This window comes from Phyllobates terribilis, unplaced genomic scaffold (genome assembly GCF_046119375.1).
Source record: "Phyllobates terribilis strain yellow unplaced genomic scaffold, ASM4611937v1 Scaffold_268__1_contigs__length_2594270, whole genome shotgun sequence".
NCBI classification, from domain to species: Eukaryota; Metazoa; Chordata; class Amphibia; order Anura; family Dendrobatidae; genus Phyllobates; species Phyllobates terribilis.
Genome location: NW_027363028.1, coordinates 819170 through 839708, shown reverse-complemented (window position 1 = coordinate 839708; position 20539 = coordinate 819170). Strand labels below are relative to the sequence as shown.

General features: G+C 41.6%; 1 protein-coding gene across 1 annotated transcript in view; it reads right to left on the bottom strand.

Moving 5' to 3' along the window:
* The window catches only part of LOC141219410 (uncharacterized), a 30573-nt gene extending 23297 nt beyond the window's left edge, over window positions 1-7276 (bottom strand). The window contains exons 1-5 of the mRNA XM_073666130.1: window positions 7200-7276; window positions 1181-1330; window positions 872-1051; window positions 665-788; window positions 484-581 (exon numbers count right to left, since the gene is read on the bottom strand). Coding sequence (XP_073522231.1) covers window positions 484-581; window positions 665-788; window positions 872-1051; window positions 1181-1258 — 480 coding nt within the window. The 5' untranslated portion in view covers window positions 1259-1330; window positions 7200-7276. The remainder of the gene's footprint in view (window positions 1-483; window positions 582-664; window positions 789-871; window positions 1052-1180; window positions 1331-7199) is intronic.
* Window positions 7277-20539: the final 13263 nt, after the last annotated feature.

Sequence of the window (20539 nt, the reverse complement as noted above, 5' to 3'; positions counted from 1 at the left end):
GCAGGCTCTGACCCCTAAAACAGCAGGGAAAATAGACCGGTGCTAAAAAAAAAAAGGCAGCACAAAATGCTACTTCTGTGTGTGCTGGAAAAATAGACCCTATGATGCTGGGCGGCCAGCCAATCACAGTAATGCCACAACCAAGATGTCTGCGGTATTACTATGATTGGTTATGAAGCCCAGCATGTTTAGTGGCTACAAGGAAGGCGCCAAAACTGCAAGGCAGGACATCTGAATATAGCGAGGCGAGTACACAAATACTAGCAATATAACAAGTAACCCCAATACCGTACTATGTGTGTGAATAGTAACGAATACACTCGCTCATCATTAATGATCAGCTCTAATCCAGCCATCTCCACCATTCTCATTATACAAGTATAAACCATATAATTCTGGTGGATAAATCAAGACCGAGCACAAGACCTTCACAGCCGTATACACATCACAGGAGAGATCTCAGGACACCTTCTCTCCATCTACCTGATGATCCTGAGGAATATTGGGATCTTCTTGTTTACAGTCCTGTGGAAGAAGAGGACGGGGACATCTGTCTGGTGTTGTCCTCTTACTGGATAGATCTGGAAGAAACACATACAGGGACTGAATTTATTCTTTACATACAGATAATTATAGGCCTTGTGTATTCAGACCTGTCTATTACCTGGAGATGTGAGGGGCTGGGGAACCTCCATCACGACGTCCTTGTACAGATCTTTGTGTCCTTCTAAATACTCCCACTCCTCCATGGAGAAATAGACAGCGACATCCTGACATCTTATAGGAACCTGACACACACAATGATACTGTTATCCCCCCAATCCCTTCATAGCTTTACTATAAAATGTACCAGCATTCCCAGCAGTGTCACCTCTCCAGTCAACAGCTCAATCATCTTGTAGATGAGATCTAGGATCTTCTGGTCATTGATGTCCTCATGTATCAGGGGGTGAGGTGGAAGCTCCGTGATTGGGCTCAGGGTTCTTCCCCATCCCTCAGACACAGGGTCCGGACAGCGCTCACTAGAGGTCTTCTTCACTACTGTGTAATCCTGGTTATGGAGAGACACATTCATAAATCTCACTCCAGACATTTCCAGAGTCCTCACCTCTCCAGTTCTGTCCATCTGTTATTCCCATAGATAAGAATGATGTAATGTGATGTCATCAGAATCTCTCACCTCTCCAGTAACCCGGAAGAGGATCTCTAGGGTGAGGTGTAATATTTTCTCAGCCATCTTGTCTGTGTCTATATTCATTTTTGATGGGTAAATCAGGAAAATTCTCTTATATAGAAGATCTTCACTGAGAGGATCCGATATTGCAGAGACCTGAATGAGAAGTTGAGCCGATGTAACGTCATGAAAACCCTGTGTAATAATACAATTACTGGAGATAATAAGGGAAACATTTGAGGAGATTTAGGTTTTACAGTATCTAGTTTTCTTCTTTACATCTAGTAATAAAACCTATATATTTTAGGCCACAGACAACAAGCAGTTTCTTCCTCGGAGTCTGCAGCTGAATACCTTTCTCATAGACTCATCTTCCTTATTGCTAATTCTCATCTCATTTACGGACACTGGAATCGGCATTAGCAATACTGCAGGAGATATTCATTACACATGACATGAGAAATAACTACTTCATGATGAAGGCGAAATCTTCATCTTCCACTATGGCTCTATAAAAGTATTTGGCCAGAGTCAGTCACTGACTACATCACCACCGGCCGTCTATATGTTTCCCGTCTTCACCGGACTGTCATCTTCTATCACGTTAGATCTCAGGTCTGATTCACACTCAGAAGTTTGAGGCATTTATAAAAGCTTGTTTGTAAGAACACAAAGACAGGAGTTATTTGATACCAAAGTTTCCATGTACAGTGTTTTATGGGGTTTATTTCTGGCCTTAGGCTTTCCTATATTACAAGAAAAACTCCATAAAAAAGGCAGATATTAAAATCAGAAAATAGGAAGAATGACCCAGCTTATCAGACTATAAACTTGAATAAAATATAGCTTTTTTTGAGCCATTAAAAAATGCTGCTACCACCATAATAAGTCTTAGTACACACAAGGATCACAGCTGTCTCGACCTATGCGTTTCGACGTGCAGTCTTAATCATGGTCTGTCTGAACTGTGGACTAGTGAGCATATAAAGGTAGGTTGTAATTAAAGATAATAGTTATCATGTGCTCACTAGTCTCTGAGGTCAGTATGATTAGCATAGACAAAAATGAAATAAAAACGTTAGTGACACATATTACCCTCTAAAATTAATATCATTGACATGTAGAAAAAATAAAAATATTTGTGATTCAAATATAGAATAAATATAAAAACTAGCGCTATACCATGTCCAAGGTGTAAACAAAACTGTCATTAATATTGTAGCATTAGATCCTGCCTGAGATTCAATCCAAAGGGTACTCGGGTTTCTAACATAAAAATCCAATATGATTCCCTATTTAGCAGTTTGCGTCTATGGTCTCCCCCCGGATAGGTCTATACACTCTTTCTATGCCTTGAAATTTCAGTGCTGAAACTTCCCATTTATGGAACGTTCGGAAGTGTGTTGACGCTGCTGAAATATTTGTGGCCAAAGGATTAACCGCATCAGATATGTGTCCTCTAACCCGTAGTATTAAAGGGCCGGTAGTACAACCAATGTATTGGATCTTACATGTAATACATTCAACAAGGTATATAAGCCAGAGTGTGCTGCAATTAATAAAGTCATGTATTTTGTGTATACGATTATTATGCAGTGAGGTAAACGTATCCTTTTTCACTGTGTGTGAACACGCTTTACAGCGGCTCGCTCCGCATTTGAAAAAAACACTAAGGTTTAACCAGGTAGTAGATGCAGAATGCCTATGCTCTTCACTCAGGAAAAGACTGGGGGACAGGATGGTACCACAGCCACAAACCCAATATCCTTGGTAAGAATTGTATTAAGCCCCGGATCCTGGTGTAACATTGTATGTATTTCTTTATAATGGACACCACTTTGTTATACTGCGGACTATAAGTTGTAGAGAATGTTACACTGGATTTACAAAACTCGATAAATAACGTGGGTAGCCTAGAAACCTTTTTACAATAAATACCCATTAAAAAAATAACCTTTAATATTGGCGTTTAAAACTATTAAGAGTCTCACAACAAATACTTAGTAACAAGAAAAAGACCTAAAATATAGGCATGTGATCCGAACCTGTATATATAAATCACCCCAATCTATTATTCACTCTGTGAGGGTGTCTTGAAAATCCATTAATACAACGCAGAAATACCTAATAACAGAAGAATGGACGTATCCAGACAGGATCACCATAGCACAATACATAAAGGGAATAGTACACTTTTGTCCACAAAGCATAGAAATAGACACTCTATAATAACAATGGCGCACCATAGATCCCCTAATTAAGTTGATACATCCACCTCACTCAGAGGAATGAATAATCCTAATTGGTATTTTAAAGGATATATCTCCAGGACACAGCATATAGGGCCTCACAGGCCTCCCCAATTTGGGGGCCTGACAATAAAGTGCATTGCAGATTCCCTTATAGCAGCATTTTATCAGGGATAATTAACCCCCTGCAGTAATATTCCCCACAGGAATACCTATGTAGCCTTCACAATAAGCCAAGCCTTATTAAAAAATAAGACATATATAGACCTCCCCGGTATTCAAATCACTTCAAAGATTTTTAATTAATTATTACTTTTGTCAAATTCAAGTTATTTCTGTCACCTTTTGGGGTTTTTCTTTCATTAAACGAGGGTTACCAACAATTTTGACCACGTGTGTATAACATCGCATAATAGTCAGTGATAATTTTCTTCCTAGAGAAAAATCTTCAAATACAGTAGCCACAAATTTACAGTCCCTAATGTAGCTGGGAATTTCTTGCACTAGTGGTTGAAGATAGAAATCTATGCACACACCCAGTCTCTCTCCCATAGAACCTAAGCCCGCTACTATTGGTCTGAGTGGTGGTGGAAATATGTTTTTGTGGATCTTAGGAAATTAATGATATATAGGTATGAAAGGTTGTTCCACATAGAGCTGTTCCGCCAGTTTTTTTATCCAAGTCTCCTGTACTCAAACCTTCTTGTAGCAATATATATAATTCCATATTGAGGTCTCTGATTAGTTCCAAATACACATCCGTGTTTCTTGTTTCTTAAATTAATCAAACTGAGCTTGAGCTAAATAGAATGTAATACCACTATTGTGCCCCACTTGTCTTCTTGTCGCACTGTGAAATTCATATTAATTTTGAGTTCCCTCAGCGCAATTTTTTCTTTCCTAGTTAGATTGTTATTTTTATTTCCCCTATAAATGATTTCATTTTTTTAGAGAAACCAAATCCTTTTCAATAAGATCCTGAAAGTGGTCTAAAACCATAGAACGTGATTGAAGTGGATTAAAGGATGGATTTCCCCTATGAAACAGACTATTCAGAGAGGTATCAGACTTCATAGATTCCCTCTCCAATGATTTCAATTGTAATAACACCTTTTGTTCTGAAAAAGATTTGTTAGGAGTAATATCAGAATTAACTGTTACAACATCAGTAATATTTTCAACATCATTATCAGAGCTATCACAATGACATTTCACAGTAAGGGTCCACGCCAGTCTATTAACATCCAAAATTGCTCTAAATACATCAAACTCATTGGTAGGGGCAAAACTTAGGCCTTTTACTAAAAGTGATAATTGTTCCTCTGATAACACAAAACTGGACAAACTCCAAATCGGTAGCTCTAATAGCGGTGGTTTCTGTTCCAGGTGGTATATCTGTTTCCACTTGTGTTTGTGGCGCCCCCTTCCTCCGTTTTTTGGCATACTAGTAGATGTACAGAGTGGGCCATTTATATGGATACACCTAAATTAAATGGGAACAGTTGGTGATAACTTCCTGTTTGTGGCACATTAGTATATGGGAGGGGGAAAACTTTTCCAGATGGGTGGTGACCGTGGCGGCCATTTTGAAGTTGGCCATTTTGGATCCAACTTTATTTTTTCCAATGGGAAAAGGGTCATGTGACATCAAACTTATTGAGAATATCATAAGGAAAACAATGGTGTGCTTGGTTTTAATGTAACTTTATTCTTTCATGAGTTTTTTACAAGTTTGTGACCACTTATAAAATGTGTTCAAAGTGCTGCCCATTGTGTTGGATTGTCAATGCAACCCTCTTCTCCCACTCTTGACACACTGATAGCAACACCGCAGAAGAAATGCTAGCACAGGCTTCCAGTATCTGTTGTTTCAGATGCTGCACATCTCGTATCTTGATGGTCTGCTGTGGTATATGGGGTACAAAGATAGTGGGACCATTCTTCATCAATGTCAACCTCATTGCCACTGGATATCTGAAATTGCTACATGATGATGTGTTGCCCTCTTTATGAACTGAAGATGGCACGTTCCCTGAGTTTTTCCAACAAGATGGTGCACCACCACATTATGGGTGTCAGGTCTGAGCATTCGTACATGAACAGTTTCCTGGAAAGTGGATTGGTCGTCGTGGGCCAGTTGAATGGTCACCAAGGTCTCCCGATCTGACCCCCTTAGACTTTTATCTTTGGGGTCATCTGAAGTCAATTGTCTATGCTGTGAAGATACGAGATGTGCAGCATCTGAAACAACGGATACTGGAAGCCTGTGCTAGCATTTCTTCTGCATGTTGCTATCAGTGTGTCAAGAGTGGAAGAAGAGGGTTGCATTGACAATCCAACACAATGGGCAGCACTTTGAAAACATTTTATAAGAGGTCATAAACTTGTAAAAAGCTCAGGAAAGAATAGTTACGTTAAAACCAAGCACACCATTGTTTTTCTTATGAAATTCTCAATAAGTTTGATGTGTCACATGACCCTCTTCCCATTAAAAAAAATAAAGTTGGATCCAAAATGGCCGACTTCAAAATGGCTGACATGGTCTCCAACCACCTGGAAAAGTTTTCCCCCTCCCATATACTAATGTGCCACAAACAGGAAGTTGATATCACCAACCATTCCCATTTAATTTAGGTGTATCCATATAAATGGTCCACCCTGTATTTTGCTGGATACTTCTGCTGGTCATAAATTGCTGATTTTCACTTGCTGAGCTTACTGAGGAATCTGAATGTTCATCTGATGTAGAAAAGGTAGATGAAAAATCTGTAGAAACCTCCATACCCTTGAAACTGACTTTGGCAGGTTTTGTTGTATGTTTGTAGGGAAGCTTTTTTAGAATAGAAAATGGAGCTTTATTCCAATCATACACTTTGTTTTGTGAGTAATCCTCACTATCATGCTTGAATTTAGTTTTTTTAATGTTGATAATAAAATCTTCCATCTTCGCTAAATTAGCTTTCAGTTTGTCATTACTGCTAGTGAAATCCTTGTTGTGCACAAACGTTTCCAATGAGGATTGGATAATTTTTATTTCTGTTTTACTTTTTGTAAGTTCCAGCTCCTCATATTTCAGGATTAATCCCATCAACTTCAATGAACAATCGTTAAGGATGCAGTTCCACTCTGTTGGAAATGTCTCATCATACAGGGCTGCGGCCACTTATTTTATCCTTAATCCCCTTGGCATCATCTCCCTTTTCACATACATTTCCAGAGTTGTAAAATCCCAGCAGATTATTAATTCTTGAGATTTTTCAATCTCAGGCTGGATCTAATACTACAATATTAATGACAGTTTTGTTCACACCTTGGACATGGTATATCGCTAGTTTTTATATTTATTCTAGATTTGTATCACAAATATTTTTATTTTTTCTACATGTCAATGATATTAATTTTAGAGGATAATAATATGTGTCACTAACATTTTTATTTCCCTTTTGTCTATGGTAATCATACTGACCACAGAGACTAGTGAGCACATAACTATTATCTTTAATTACAACCTACCTTTATATGCTCACTAGTCCACAGTTCAGACAGACCATGATTAAGACTGCACGTCGAAACGCATAGGTCGAGACAGCTGTGATCCTTGTGTGCACTAAGACTTATTATGGTGGTAGCAGCATTTTTTAATGGCTCAATAAAAGCTATGTTTTATTCAAGTTTATAGCCTGATATGCTGGGTCATTCCTCCTATTTTCTGATTCATGAACCAGGCTGCTCTGGCTGGATCTGAGCGAGGCTGAGACTGAGCGGACTTTACTGACCTTTTTTTCTCAGATATTAAAATGTTTCAAAAGAAAATTGGCACCAACAATCCTTGTAATAAGAAAAAAAACCTGCAAAAAGCACAAGACACATTTTGTTGCTTTTTAACAAGTTAAACATTTGTTTTAAAGGAAATTAACTCTTTTGAGCACCAGAACAGATGTACCCCGCAGGGATGGCACAGGTACGGCTGCTACACCAACCCTGGCAGTCTAACCACTTGTTGCTGTCAAAAGCAAACATGGCATCTAAGAAGGTGTGACAGAGTTCGGTCAATGCCCCTCTTCCCCAAGTACTCGATAGTATGGGGCTGCCTAGTTACTACGATACTTAAATGCCTAATAATGGTGTTTGGGCCTGCAATGTACGAAAGTCTATTAGGCCGGGCCAGAGGCAGCGTCCAATAAGTTACCTTTTAACGCTCCATAAATATTAGACTAAAACACACGTAACTTTTTTTTTTTTGGGGCAAACAGCTGTAAGATGGATTATTGTTTGCGGGTCGAGTGGCAGATTTTTTTGGTACCATTTTGCACATATTTTTTTATCGCTTTTTATGCTGATTTTTCAGACCTAAAATGAACACAAACCAGCAATACAGTAATTTTTTCTATATTTTTTGTGCCATTCGCTGTGCAGTAAAAGTGATCAGACCGATTTGTTTGTCGGGTCGGTGCGATTACAGCAATACCAGATTTATATTTTTTGTGCTTTGCTATTTTTACAGACTAAAAATATTTTACAAAAATGAATTTGTTTTGGCATCGCCATTTTCTGAGAGTTGAAACTTTTTTATTTTTTTAGCCGAATGAGCTATATTAGGGCTATTAGTTATATTAGGGCTTGTTTTTTGCAGTTTGGTGTTTTCATTTTTACCATTTTTCTTTTTACATAACTTTTTGATCGCTAGTCAGTATGATCAATAAGCGATGTTTTTGTGGTCCTTTTTTTTTATTTTTACGGTGTCCGCGAAACGGTGTTGCATCACAATCGCTGCGTTTTAAATGGCGAAACGGCTTTTCGTGATGTGTTTTTGTGTTTTTTACATACTTAATTTCACCTTTTTTCACTGTGGGACATGTATAATTTTTATTTTTATCACTGGTCTCATACACTGCAGTACTCGTGTACTGCAGTGTATGAGAATAGTCAGCTTATAGCTAGATCTCACAGGCCACTGTACCCTGGGGTCATCACATGAAGTCAGGGTACCATGGTAACCATCGGGACCAGCAATTCTCATCGCGGGGGTCCGATGGCTACAAAGGGGGTCTTGTGACTCCCTTGTAACAATTTAAATACTGCTGTCGCGATTGACAGCGGTATTTAAGGGGTTCATTGGTCCCAATCGGTCGCAAAAACGTCCGGGGCCGATACTACAGGGTGTCAGCTGTCATAATGTTGTCAATGACCTGACTGCACAATGTTAGTTAAGTCACACCCATAACAACTTTATTATACGCCATTATCCTATATATATATATATATATATATACATACATATATCGACGTAGATAGAAATCACAGGTCCCACAGGAATAGCTGTACTTGGGCCCCCAACCTCAAAAGGGCAAAAAATATCATAACTATATATGTACAGTACAGACCAAAAGTTTGGACACACCTTCTCATTTAAAGATTTTTCTGTATTTTCATGACTATGAAAATTGTACATTCACACTGAAGGCATCAAAACTATGAATTAACACATGTGGAATTATATACTTAACAAAAAAGTGTGAAACAACTGAAAATATGTCTTATATTCTAGGTTCTTCAAAGTAGCCACCTTTTGCTTTGATGACTGCTTTGCACACTCTTGGCATTCTCTTGATGAGCTTCAAGAGGTACTGCATAAGGGGCATAATGGGGGCATTATACTGTGTGGGGGCATCATACATCCTGCATAAGGGGCATAATGGGGGCATTATACTGTGTGGGGGCATCATACATACTGCATAAGGGGTATAATGGGGGCATTACACTGTGTGGGGGCATCATACATCCTGCATAAGGGGCATAATGGGGGCATTACACTGTGGGGGGCATCATACATCCTGCATAAGTGGCATAATGGGGGCATTACACTGTGTGGGGGCATTATACATCCTGCATAAGGGGCATAATGGGGGCATTACACTGTGTGGGGGCATCATACATACTGCATAAGGGGCATAATGGGGGCATTACACTGTGTGGGGGCATCATACATCCTGCATAAGGGGCATAATGGGGGCATTACACTGTGTGGGGGCATCATACATACTGCATAAGGGGCATAATGGGGGCATTACACTGTGGGGGCAGTAAAGGGGTCCTGTACTATGAGAACAATACGTTTCCTCCCTTCCTGTCTCCATAGTTGGATCGTATGTATCTATTACAGGAAACAGAACAAAAACCGTATGATTCTTATAAAGGGGCAACAGAAGACCCCAAAATAGTCTCGGTGCTGAAGGGGTTAATGCCCCCTGCGCCCAGTAATGGGGGTCTCCACATACCTCCACCTGCAGAGCCGCCACCACATGTATGGCTGTTCTGTGCGCACAGGACCTGTGATGAGGTCACAGGAGGGGAGGAGTCAGGGGTCACATGATCAGGGGCCTCAGTGGATGTAGGACTCTGCTGTGCTGGTTGTCATGGTGCTGGATGAGCTGAAGTTTATGTGTGGGGTCAGGAGGGGTTTACAGTGTGGATGTAGCAGAACCGCGTGTGTACGGAGCGGAGCCGCGAGTGTACGAGGTGTACGGAGTGGAGCCGCCTGTATACAAGGTGTACGGAGCGGAGCCACGAGTGTACGAGGTGTACGGAGCGGAGCCGCGAGTGTACGAGGTGTACGGAGCGGAGCCGCGAGTGTACGAGGTGTACGGAGCAGAGCCTTGTGTGTACGAGGTGTACGGAGCGGAGCCGCGTGTGTACGAGGTGTACGGAGCGGAGCCGCGTGTGTACGAGGTGTACGGAGCGGAGCCGCGTGTGTACGAGGTGTACGGAGCGGAGCCGCGTGTGTACGAGGTGTACGGAGCGGAGCCGCGTGTGTACGAGGTGTACGGAGCGGAGCCGCGTGTGTACGAGGTGTACGGAGCGGAGCCGCGTGTGTACGAGGTGTACGGAGCGGAGCCGCGTGTGTACGAGGTGTACGGAGCGGAGCCGCGTGTGTACGAGGTGTACGGAGCGGAGCCGCGTGTGTACGAGGTGTACGGAGCGGAGCCGCAGGTGTACGGAGCGGAGCCACGTGTGTACGAGGTGTACGGAGCGGAGCCGCGTGTGTACGAGGTGTACGGAGCGGAGCCGCGTGTGTATCAGGTGTATCAGACTGGAAAAGAACTGACACTGGACACTCGGTAAAACTGCGCTCGGACGTCTCTTGTTTCTCGCACAGATATTGATAACAGAAGATGGAGTCAGACGAACCCTCCTACAAAACCTGATAACAAAGTCATTACTACAGGACTGGATGAGAAAGGGATTTATTCTACAAGAAAAAGGGATTGGTGACATTTTATTGTAATTTCCCTTTAAAAAAAACAAAACCTGTAATAAAAAATAACTGATTAGTTATTGAGTATAACTGAGTGGTTAGTTTTCCCACCATGTTGTTTTGTAGGAAGTAAAGAGCCGAGGCAGAAAATGCTTTATTTCCAGAAGTCTACAAAAGAGGGAGGATTGGCAACTCCGAATGTCTTTTTCGATTTTGGGATTGGGAGTTAGAAAAAGGGACAGGAGAACATTTTGAGTTTTGTTTTGGGGGCAAGAGATGCAATATTTGTCCAAATAGTGTAAATATATGAATACAGTTAGGTCCAGAAATATTTGGACAGTGATTGAATCTTCGTGATTTCAGCTCTGCAGGCCATGAATTTTGATTTTAAATGAAACAACTGAGATACAATAGAAGTGGAGACTTTCAGGTTTAATTAAGAGTTGAACAAAAATATCCTGTGAAACGTTTAGGAATTGCAATCATTTTTCCACAAACCCTCCTCATTTCAGCGGCTCAAAAGTAATCGGACAAATTAACTTTACCATAAATACAATATTCATGTTTAATACTTTAAAAGACCCAAGATAAAAACATAGTAAGTAAATACTCTTGCAGTAAATGAACAACAACAGTGAGTGCATGAAAATAATATAAGGTGCTTAGTTAACATAATTTTGATCAAAAAATAGTAAAAGCCATCCCAACACGCCTCGGTGACCCTATTCGGGACGGTCCTAACGTCCTAAAACCTTACCATTTGTCAAGTACAGTCATGGCCAAAAGTATTGAGAATGACACCAAAATTATATTTTCACATGATCTGCTGGCCTCTGGTTTTTATTAGTGTTTGTCTGATGTTTATATCACATACAGAAATATAATTGCAATCATATTATGAGTACCAATAGGTTATATTGACAGTTAGAATGAGTTAATGCAGCAAGTCAATATTTGCAGTGTTACCCCTTCTTCTTCAAGACCTCTGTAATTCTCCCTGGCATGCTCTCAATCAACTTTTGGACCAAATCCTGACTGATAGCAGTCCACTCTTGCATAATCAATGCTTGCATTTTGCCAGAATTTGTTGGATTTTGTTTGTCCACCCGTCTCTTGATGATTGACCACAAGTTCTCAATGGGATTAAGATCTGGGGAGTTTCCAGGCCATGGACCCAAAATCTCTATGTTTTGTTCCATGAGCCATTTAGTTATCACCTTTGCTTTATGGCAAGGTGCTCCATCATGCTGGAAAAGGCATTGTTGGGCGCCAAACTGCTCTTGGACGGTTGGGAGAAGTTGCTCTTGGAGGACATTCTGGTACCATTCTTTATTCATGGCTGTGTTTTTAGGCAAGACTGTGAGTGAGCCGATTCCCTTGGCTGAGAAGCAACCCCACACATGAATGGTTTCAGGATGCTTTACAGTTGGCATGAGACAAGACTGGTGGTAGCGCTCACCTCTTCTTCTCCGAATAAGCTGTTTTCCAGATGTCCCAAACAATCGAAAAGGGGATTCATCAGAGAAAATGACTTTGCCCCAGTCCTCAGCAGTCCACTCCCTGTACCTTTTGCAGCATATCAGTCGGTCCCTGATGTTTTTTCTGGAGAGAAGTGGCTTCTTTGCTGCCCTCCTTGAATCCAGCCCTTGCTCAAAGAGTCTCCGCCTCACAGTGCGTGCAGAAGCACTCACACCAGCCTGCTGCCATTCCTGAGCAAGCTCGGCACTGTTGGTAGTCCGATCCCGCAGCTGAAACAGTTTTAAGATACGGTCCTGGCGCTTGCTGGTCTTTCTTGGGCGCCCTGGAGCCTTTTTGACAACAATGGAAGCTCTCTCCTTGAAGTTCTTGATGATGCGATAGATTGTTGACTGAGGTGCAATCTTTGTAGCTGCGATACTCTTCCCTGTTAGGCCATTTTTGTGCAGTGCAATGATGGCTGCACGTGTTTCTTTAGAGATAACCATGGTTAACTGAAGAGAAACAATGATACCAAGAACCAGCCTCCTTTTAAAGTGTCCAGTGATGTCATTCTTACTTAATCATGACTGATTGATCGCCAGCCCTGTCCTCATCAACACCCACACCTGTGTTAATGGATCAATCACTAAAACGATGTTAGCTGCTCCTTTTAAGGCAGGACTGCAATGATGTTGAAATGTGTTTAGGGGGTTAAAGTTCATTTTCTGGGCAAATATTGACTTTGCCAGTACAGTAATTGCTGTTGAGCTGATCACTCTTTGACATTCAGGAGTATATGCAAATTGCCATTACAAAAAATGAAGCAGTAAACTTTGGAAAAATTACTATTTGTCTCATTCTCAATACTTTTGGCCATGACTGTAGAGTCCATGTGGATAAGGGCTAAGAAGTACTGAGACCCGGCTAATGGACACCCAGCCATGGGAAACTACATGAATATATTGTCCAGCTCAAAGTAATGGCAGGAATAAAATCCTTTGCAGCAATGATGGCCTGAAGTCTGGAAGCCATGGACATCACCAAAGGCTGGGTTTCCTCCTTTGTGAGGCTTTGCCTCCTTCACTGCAGTGACTTCAGTTATTGCTTGTTTGTGAGTCTTTCTGCCTTAAGTTTAGTCTACGGCCTGTGAAATGCATCTCGATCGGGTTGAGATCTGGTGAATGACGTGGCCATTGCAGAACATTCCACTTATTTGCCTTAACCCCTTTACCCCCAAAGGTGGTTTGCACGTTAAAGACCAGGCCAGTTTTTAAAATTCTGACCACTGTCACTTTGAGGTAATAATTCTGGAACGCTTCAATGGATCCCACTGATTCTGGGACTGTTTTTTCGTGACATATTGTGCTTCATGATAGTGGTAAAAATTTCTTCAATATCAGTTGCGTTACTTTGTTAAAAAATCGGAAATTTGGCGAAAATTTTGAAAATATAGCAATTTTCAAACTTTGAATTATCATGCCCTTAAATCAGAGAGATATGTCGCACATAGTGATGAGCAAGCATGTTTGGTTAACCGTTTTGGCGAGTATTCTCAGGCGAGTACTGAGTATCTTCAGCGTACTCGGTGATATGTTTGAATCACTCCCGTGAACATGATTTGCGACTGTTTGACAGCTTTAATACATGTGAGGAATGCGAAAGAAACAAGCATTCCTCACATGTATTAAAGCTGTCAAACAGTTTGATGTAGGGATGTTTTCTCTCCCACAGTTAATCCAGCTTCACACAGACAGAGGCTGGAGGAGGAGTTGCAAGTGTCAGCAGGGGAGACATCCAGCTCTGCTATATCTAGTTCTTCAATAGCACTGGCACAGTTCACCACATAAAATGAACCAGCATCAGGCAACTTACTTAGAGATATGCTGGTGGCAGCAGTTCTATGTAGAAGGACTTTGCCACTTTATTATTGACTATACAAACTGTAACTGTTATGATCTGCAACAAGTACTAAGGAAAGATAGGGGAAGGCTGTCCCTACAGTAAGACTAAGCTGAATCCCTACAATGTAGCGGGCTGCCTGTTCCTAGTGAACAGACCCGCCTTAGTCCTAGGCTAGTCTGAACGAAGACCTATAGAATTAAGGGAGAGGTCCCTAAAAGAACTAAGGACTGGGACAAAAATGGGACACCTCCTAAACAGAAGTTGTTGCAGAACACGAAAAGACAAACTGACAAAAAGTACTAGAGGTCCCAGAGGACCAAGTGAACTTGACAGGGAAAGGCACAGAAGCACCTGGCTAGAGAAACAGTAAAACACTGAAGTCCAGCACAGCCACAAGGGCGGAGCTGGAATATAAAGGCAGATTTTCACGTGACTGCAAAACACAAGATAGAAAAAACAAACAGGAGGGTTCTAACAGTAACTAAGGGACTAGATAAGAGTATCTCACATGGAAAATAAAATGGGAGCCTTTGCAAAATCACACAACAAGCTGATAGCTGCACATAATGAACTCCCAGATGAATTGTAAGCAATACAAACTAAACTAGTGGATTTCAAGGAAACAATGTAAAATTGCGAGGGATACCAGAAGATGTGCCTCCTCAAGAACTGGAGATTCCTTCAATGTCTGATTTTAAAGAAGTGCTGGCTCCAGCTCTAATGGGGTTAATCAACAACTTCCTGTCTCCTGACTTCCTGTGTTTTAATACTACAAGTTCCATCATGCATTGCACTGGCCTGTAAGCCAGTACCTAGCACACCCACCCTCCTCTATCTTCAATCTGTAGCATCTTATTGTGACACAAGCACCTATGGCTGAGGAGACATCACATTAGTGTCACAAGCTCCAGCACCAAGGACGGTACAGCCATGGTAATAAAGCTTTTATCTTTTGCTCTTTATGATATATTTCATAGTATATATAGATTAGTATAGATATGTGATATAGAGCGATCTCACTGTACATATGTCTCATATAAGTAAATGCACACTACATGTGTGGCTATATATGTTCATATACATATACTTGTGTGCATATTATATTGCACACAATATAAGATACACTAGGTAACTGCTCTCCTCCAAATTAAAGATGTCTGAGTGCATGCAGAGAAGCTAATTAACCAAATCTGCTAATCTGGTTGATAAACCTCACTCAGAAACTGAACCACCCAAAATGGCACAATGGCATACTTTATTACGTAGACATGGGGCATTCTCCTTCTAAGTGGGATTAGTAAAATTTATTGCTCTTTTCTGATAACTCGGCACGCTATAATTTGTCCATCTATGTATCTCTTGGTTTGAGTAACGCCTTAGGAATTCCGATGGAGGGGGTGAGTTCGCCCCTCAGCGCCATCTTTGCCAACTCGACATGAATCTCTCTGTTATCAGCCGTGCACATGCATACTTCATTCCCAGGAAATCACTTAGTTGTTCGTGTCTATAAATTAGAACAGAAGCTGTTAGTTATATATTCATTAACTATTAACATAATCCATGTGCATATACACATTTGCATACATACACATAGATTATTCCATCATCGCTATATTGATTCACACTGAATAGGTAATCTATTAAAAGACACTAATTGATTTTCTATAATATATATTTTACCTTGACAAACTCCCCCTAAAATCAATTATTTGCTTTTAATATCTATATGCTAAAAATCAGAGGGGGAGAAGAGATTGACCCTATGTTAAAGCTAATCTGGAACCCTACGATGTGACGGGTGCCCCGTCCCTTTTAGACGGACCCACCGACGTTCCTAAATATAACTCGTACGAAGACCTACAGGAAAGGGGTGGAGACCCTAAAAGATCTAGTGACTGGGTAATCGAGGGCCACCCCTAACACAGAAATATGGATATTAACTTTACAAACTCATTTACTTCCGGGAATCTCTCTGGTACAGCACTTTTGTTCTAAGGGGAACTGTTTGTTCATAGATTTTGAGAGCCTTAGTAACTTTCCCTGTGGGACCGGTATTGTCTGGGATATATGTACAACAATGCTCACCTATCATTTTGCATACCCCTCCTTTCTCTGCTAGTAACATATCCAGAGCTATTCTGTTTTGGAAAGCCAAGGTAGATGTGGGTGCTAGTTGGTCAGCTATCCTTTGTAAGGCATCTTTGGTGTAATTGACAAATCTTTGTTGGTTATAATATATGTAATTTATCCAATCTACGTTCTTGTTAACGGTTATTATGGGTATTATGGACTGAAATCCCGCCTTCACTTGGTCTCAGGCCTTGAATTCGTCTGGCGCCCCCCTAAGCACTCCGAGAACATCAATATATATATGTGGGTCAAAACTGCCTTTGGGGTTAACTTCTCTCTTGGCCCTGTATGTGCCTGTAAACGCAGCCTTTATTTCCTCTTTGGATTCATGGGACTCAGATATAAGGTAAACAGACATTATTGCTTTAGTTAAGGCACATTCCCCAGTCTATTTGCCCTCCAATCTAATCCTAATCTTCATGTCACCACATTCAAGGAAGTGTTGTACCAGAAAACTGGAATATCATTCTCTTTAGTAATAATTGCTTGGAATGCACGTGTTACCGTAACAAAGACTCCCCTCAGCTACTGTCATCAGACAAAGGAACATCAGGGTTGTGGGTTCTTTATCCAGACAAAATCTCCAGGTTGGATGCTGTGAGTACCTGGTTCTAGATCTGAGTCTGGAATAGAAGAGTACACTGTAGCATGTGTTAGTTTTAACTCTTTAGCAAGTCCGACAACAAAATTCACAAGCTTATCATTCCCTGAACTAAGCTGCTCTGGGTAATATCGACCTATTCTAGGTGGCCCCCCCAAACAAGATCTCATATGGTGTGAGCCCTGTGGGTTGTCTCAGGGTATTTCGGATTGAGTATAGGGCAATAGGCAGCACTTCCGGCCGAGGAAGTGACAATTCTTTACTGGCTTTAAGAATTTTGTTTTTTAAAGTGCCATTCATCCTTTCAACTTTGCCGTTACTTTGAGGATGATAAGGAGTATGCAGGCCCACATCCGCCCCAATCATCTCCCAGATTGATTTGGTAACTTCTGCAGTGAAGGCGGGTCCTTGATCACTTTCAATCACTTCTTGTTTTCAATCCTTGTTTTCCTTCCGTTACCGCATTCTGACGGTCCACTTAAGTCCTGTGTGTCGGATTCTCTTCCAGTCTTTGCTCCTCTTCATCTTCCAACCCCAAATTTCTCATTCCCGTTTCTTCCTCATCTCCTCGTTGTCTCCGAAATCTGGTGAGCACAAACACCTCTGTACCCCCCGACAGCTCTGCTTCCTCTGGAAATATTGGTTCCATAGCTGCTGCTTTTGCTGTAATGTCAGCCCTTGGCTTCCTCTGAATTCAGCTTCCCATAAGCCTTAATTTTGATCATAGCCACTTGCCTAGGTAACTTCAGAGCTTCTAGCAGACTTCTCACTACTGCTGCATTCCGGATTGGAGCTCCACTGGCTGTCTTGTAGCCCCTCAGGGCCCATATGAAGCCAAAGTCGTGGGCAATCCCGAATCCGTACCTCGAGCCAATGTAAATATTGGGCACTTGGGGCGTGGCTTGGCTGGACATGTGAGCGGTCGCAGGACAGATCAGCTCTGGGAGCAACAGCCTGTAAAAGTCTCCACTGGGCCCTAAATAGTAATAAAACCAGAGATAATATCTCCCTCTGAGCTCCTGTAACCATCGTTGCACAACAGAGGAGTTTTTTATGGCTGGGAAAGCAGGCAGAAGGCTCCATGAGGTGACTGCAGGAGCAGACAGACAATCTCTAGATGGCGTCGAGAAACCGAAGCTTTCCACATCTCTAGATGCACCAGGCAAGTCTACTCCCATGAACGCTGCAGTTAAACTAGCTAGTTATGCTAGGACAAACAGAGCAGCCCCCTTGAGTAATACAGTGCAAGCACAGATGAGGGAGATGGCTAATTGCTTCTCTGCTCTCCCAGGAGAATGTAACAATGCAGATAACAATGACAGCCAGAGGTTAACCCCTTCAGCACTCTCTCAACCCAGCAGACAGAAGACCCTACAATTAAGGATATTTTCATGGCTGTTACACAGTATGGATCTGTCCTGTCCTCACTTAATAATCAAATGGGTGAGATTAAGGAAGAACTTTCCTATATGAGACAGGGGCTGCAGAAAGTAACAGATCGGACCACAGTAGCTGAGGGGAGAATTAGTGATTTGGAGGATAAACAGCCCCAAATTATCAGTGACAATCGCAGACATGACCAACAGATCCTGGCATTGCTGGCTAAAATTGACGATCTGGAGAACAGACTCAGGCGGAATAATATAAGGGTAATTGGCATCCCTGAAAAAAATGAGAGCAATAACCCTACTGAGTATTTTGAGAAATGGCTGCTCTCCCTGTTTGGGGTAGAACACCTGACCCCTCTATTTGCTGTGGAAAGGGCGCACAGAGTTCCTACTCGGCTGATACCCGGCGCCCCGCCGCGGCCAGTCCTAATGAAGCTGCTTCACTATAAGGACCGTGACAACATCCTTAAGGCAGCTCGTAATAAAGGGGACATCTCCGTCAATGGCCAAAAGGTGTCCTTTTTCCCTGACTACTCCATTGAAGTGTCAAAACGCAGGGCACAATTTGTGGATGTGAAACGCCGGCTAAGCCAGCTACAAATACCATACTCCATGCTTTACCCAGCAAAACTCAGAGTGGCCGCCCTGGGAGGGACCTCCTTTTTTGAAAATCCTAAGGAAGCACTCCGCTGGCTTGATCTAAATGAACAGCAACTTCGCCAGAACCCACAACGTTGAATGAAGACGTATAACTTAAGTCATGTGCCATCAGAAGATATCTGATTGACTGTTGGAGTCATAATTCTTACCAAGTAACCCATGGCCCAGTGGAAAATGGATATTTTGTCTATTATCCTAAAATGGCAGGCTCCCAAGAAACGTTTATTTTTCTCTTTTTGTAGGTTGCTCGCTTGCTTCATGTGTGGGTGCAAGTTGGACTGGTACCCCCATCCATCTGTTTTTTCTGGATGGATCGGTATTTTTCTGTTTGTATGTTTTTGTAAGTTGTATGTTTATAGATTGTGCTGCGCAGTTCTGCCACCCATATGGATTACAGTGATCTTGTATGGAAAAGAGGGTATTATCATAGCCTTGTATTTGGGAACCGGAGTTATGTTAACGCTTGTCATGTATATCCTGTCCATCCCCTATGCGTTATATCCTAATGGCTAACCAAGTAAAATTCCTTTCTTGGAACGTGAGAGGGTTGGGAGACCCCTTAAAGAGGACGGCTGTCATTGAATATATACGGGGAAATTCACCAGCAGTGGTATGTCTGCAGGAAACACATCTAGAAAAAAGTAATATAGCGACCTTGAAGCGTTCATGGATTAGCCATAGTTTTCATTCTACCTTTTCAAGTTACTCGAGGGGTGTCAGTATTTTAGTACATAGATCTATCCCTTTTGAATTGATATCCACTAAGGTGGATGAGGAGGGCAGATTCATTGGATTCATTGTAGAATATTCACCAAAGAATTATTACTAGTGGCAGTCTACATTCCCCCTCCCTATAATAATATCAGGAGGCATACTCCACACACATTAGGGAGAAGGCCAAGAATATGCGACTATTTTCCCAAACACATTTTTATGAAGAAGGGGAAAAGGCATGGCATTTACTGGCTATGATTGCAAGGGCTCAAATAGGGACATCCTTTATAGGCGCTTTAAAAAATAAGGAAGGTGCAATGGTTAATCAGCCAGATCAAATGTCAAATGCTTTCAGAGAATTTTATCAGGACTTATACAGAACCAAAACACGATTTAGCAGAGAACAAATCCTGACTTATTTGGAGGGGATTGATCTTCCAGCTATCTCTGAAGCAGATAAAAAATACTTAAATAGTCCCCTGCAATTAGAGGAGTTACAACTGGCCACAGCTTCAATGGCCAATAATAAATCACCAGGGTTGGACGGGTTCCCTATGGAAATATACAAAAAATTTGGGGATATATTACTACCTCAATTGCTGTGCACCTTCCAGGAGGCAGCAAGGGAAGGCATTCTGCCCCTCTCAATGAGAGAAGCAGTTATCGTAGTGATACCCAAACCGGGTAAGCATCCATTGCTTCCCGAATCCTATAGGTCTATATCCCTGCTACCTACGGACATTAAAATTATAGCAAAAGTTCTGGCCTCCAGGTTAAATAACATAATATCTAATGTTATACATAGTGATCAATCGGGCTTTATGCCAGCTAGGTCTACAGTCGTTAATATCCGTAGACTATTTCTTAATCTTCAGCTGCCAGTGGACAATGCAGGAGACAGGGTTATTTGCTCGCTAGACGCTGCTAAAGCATTTGACTCTGCTGAATGGGAATATCTATGGGTAGTTTTGGAGAAATTTGGTATGGTTGCTGGATTTATTTCATGGA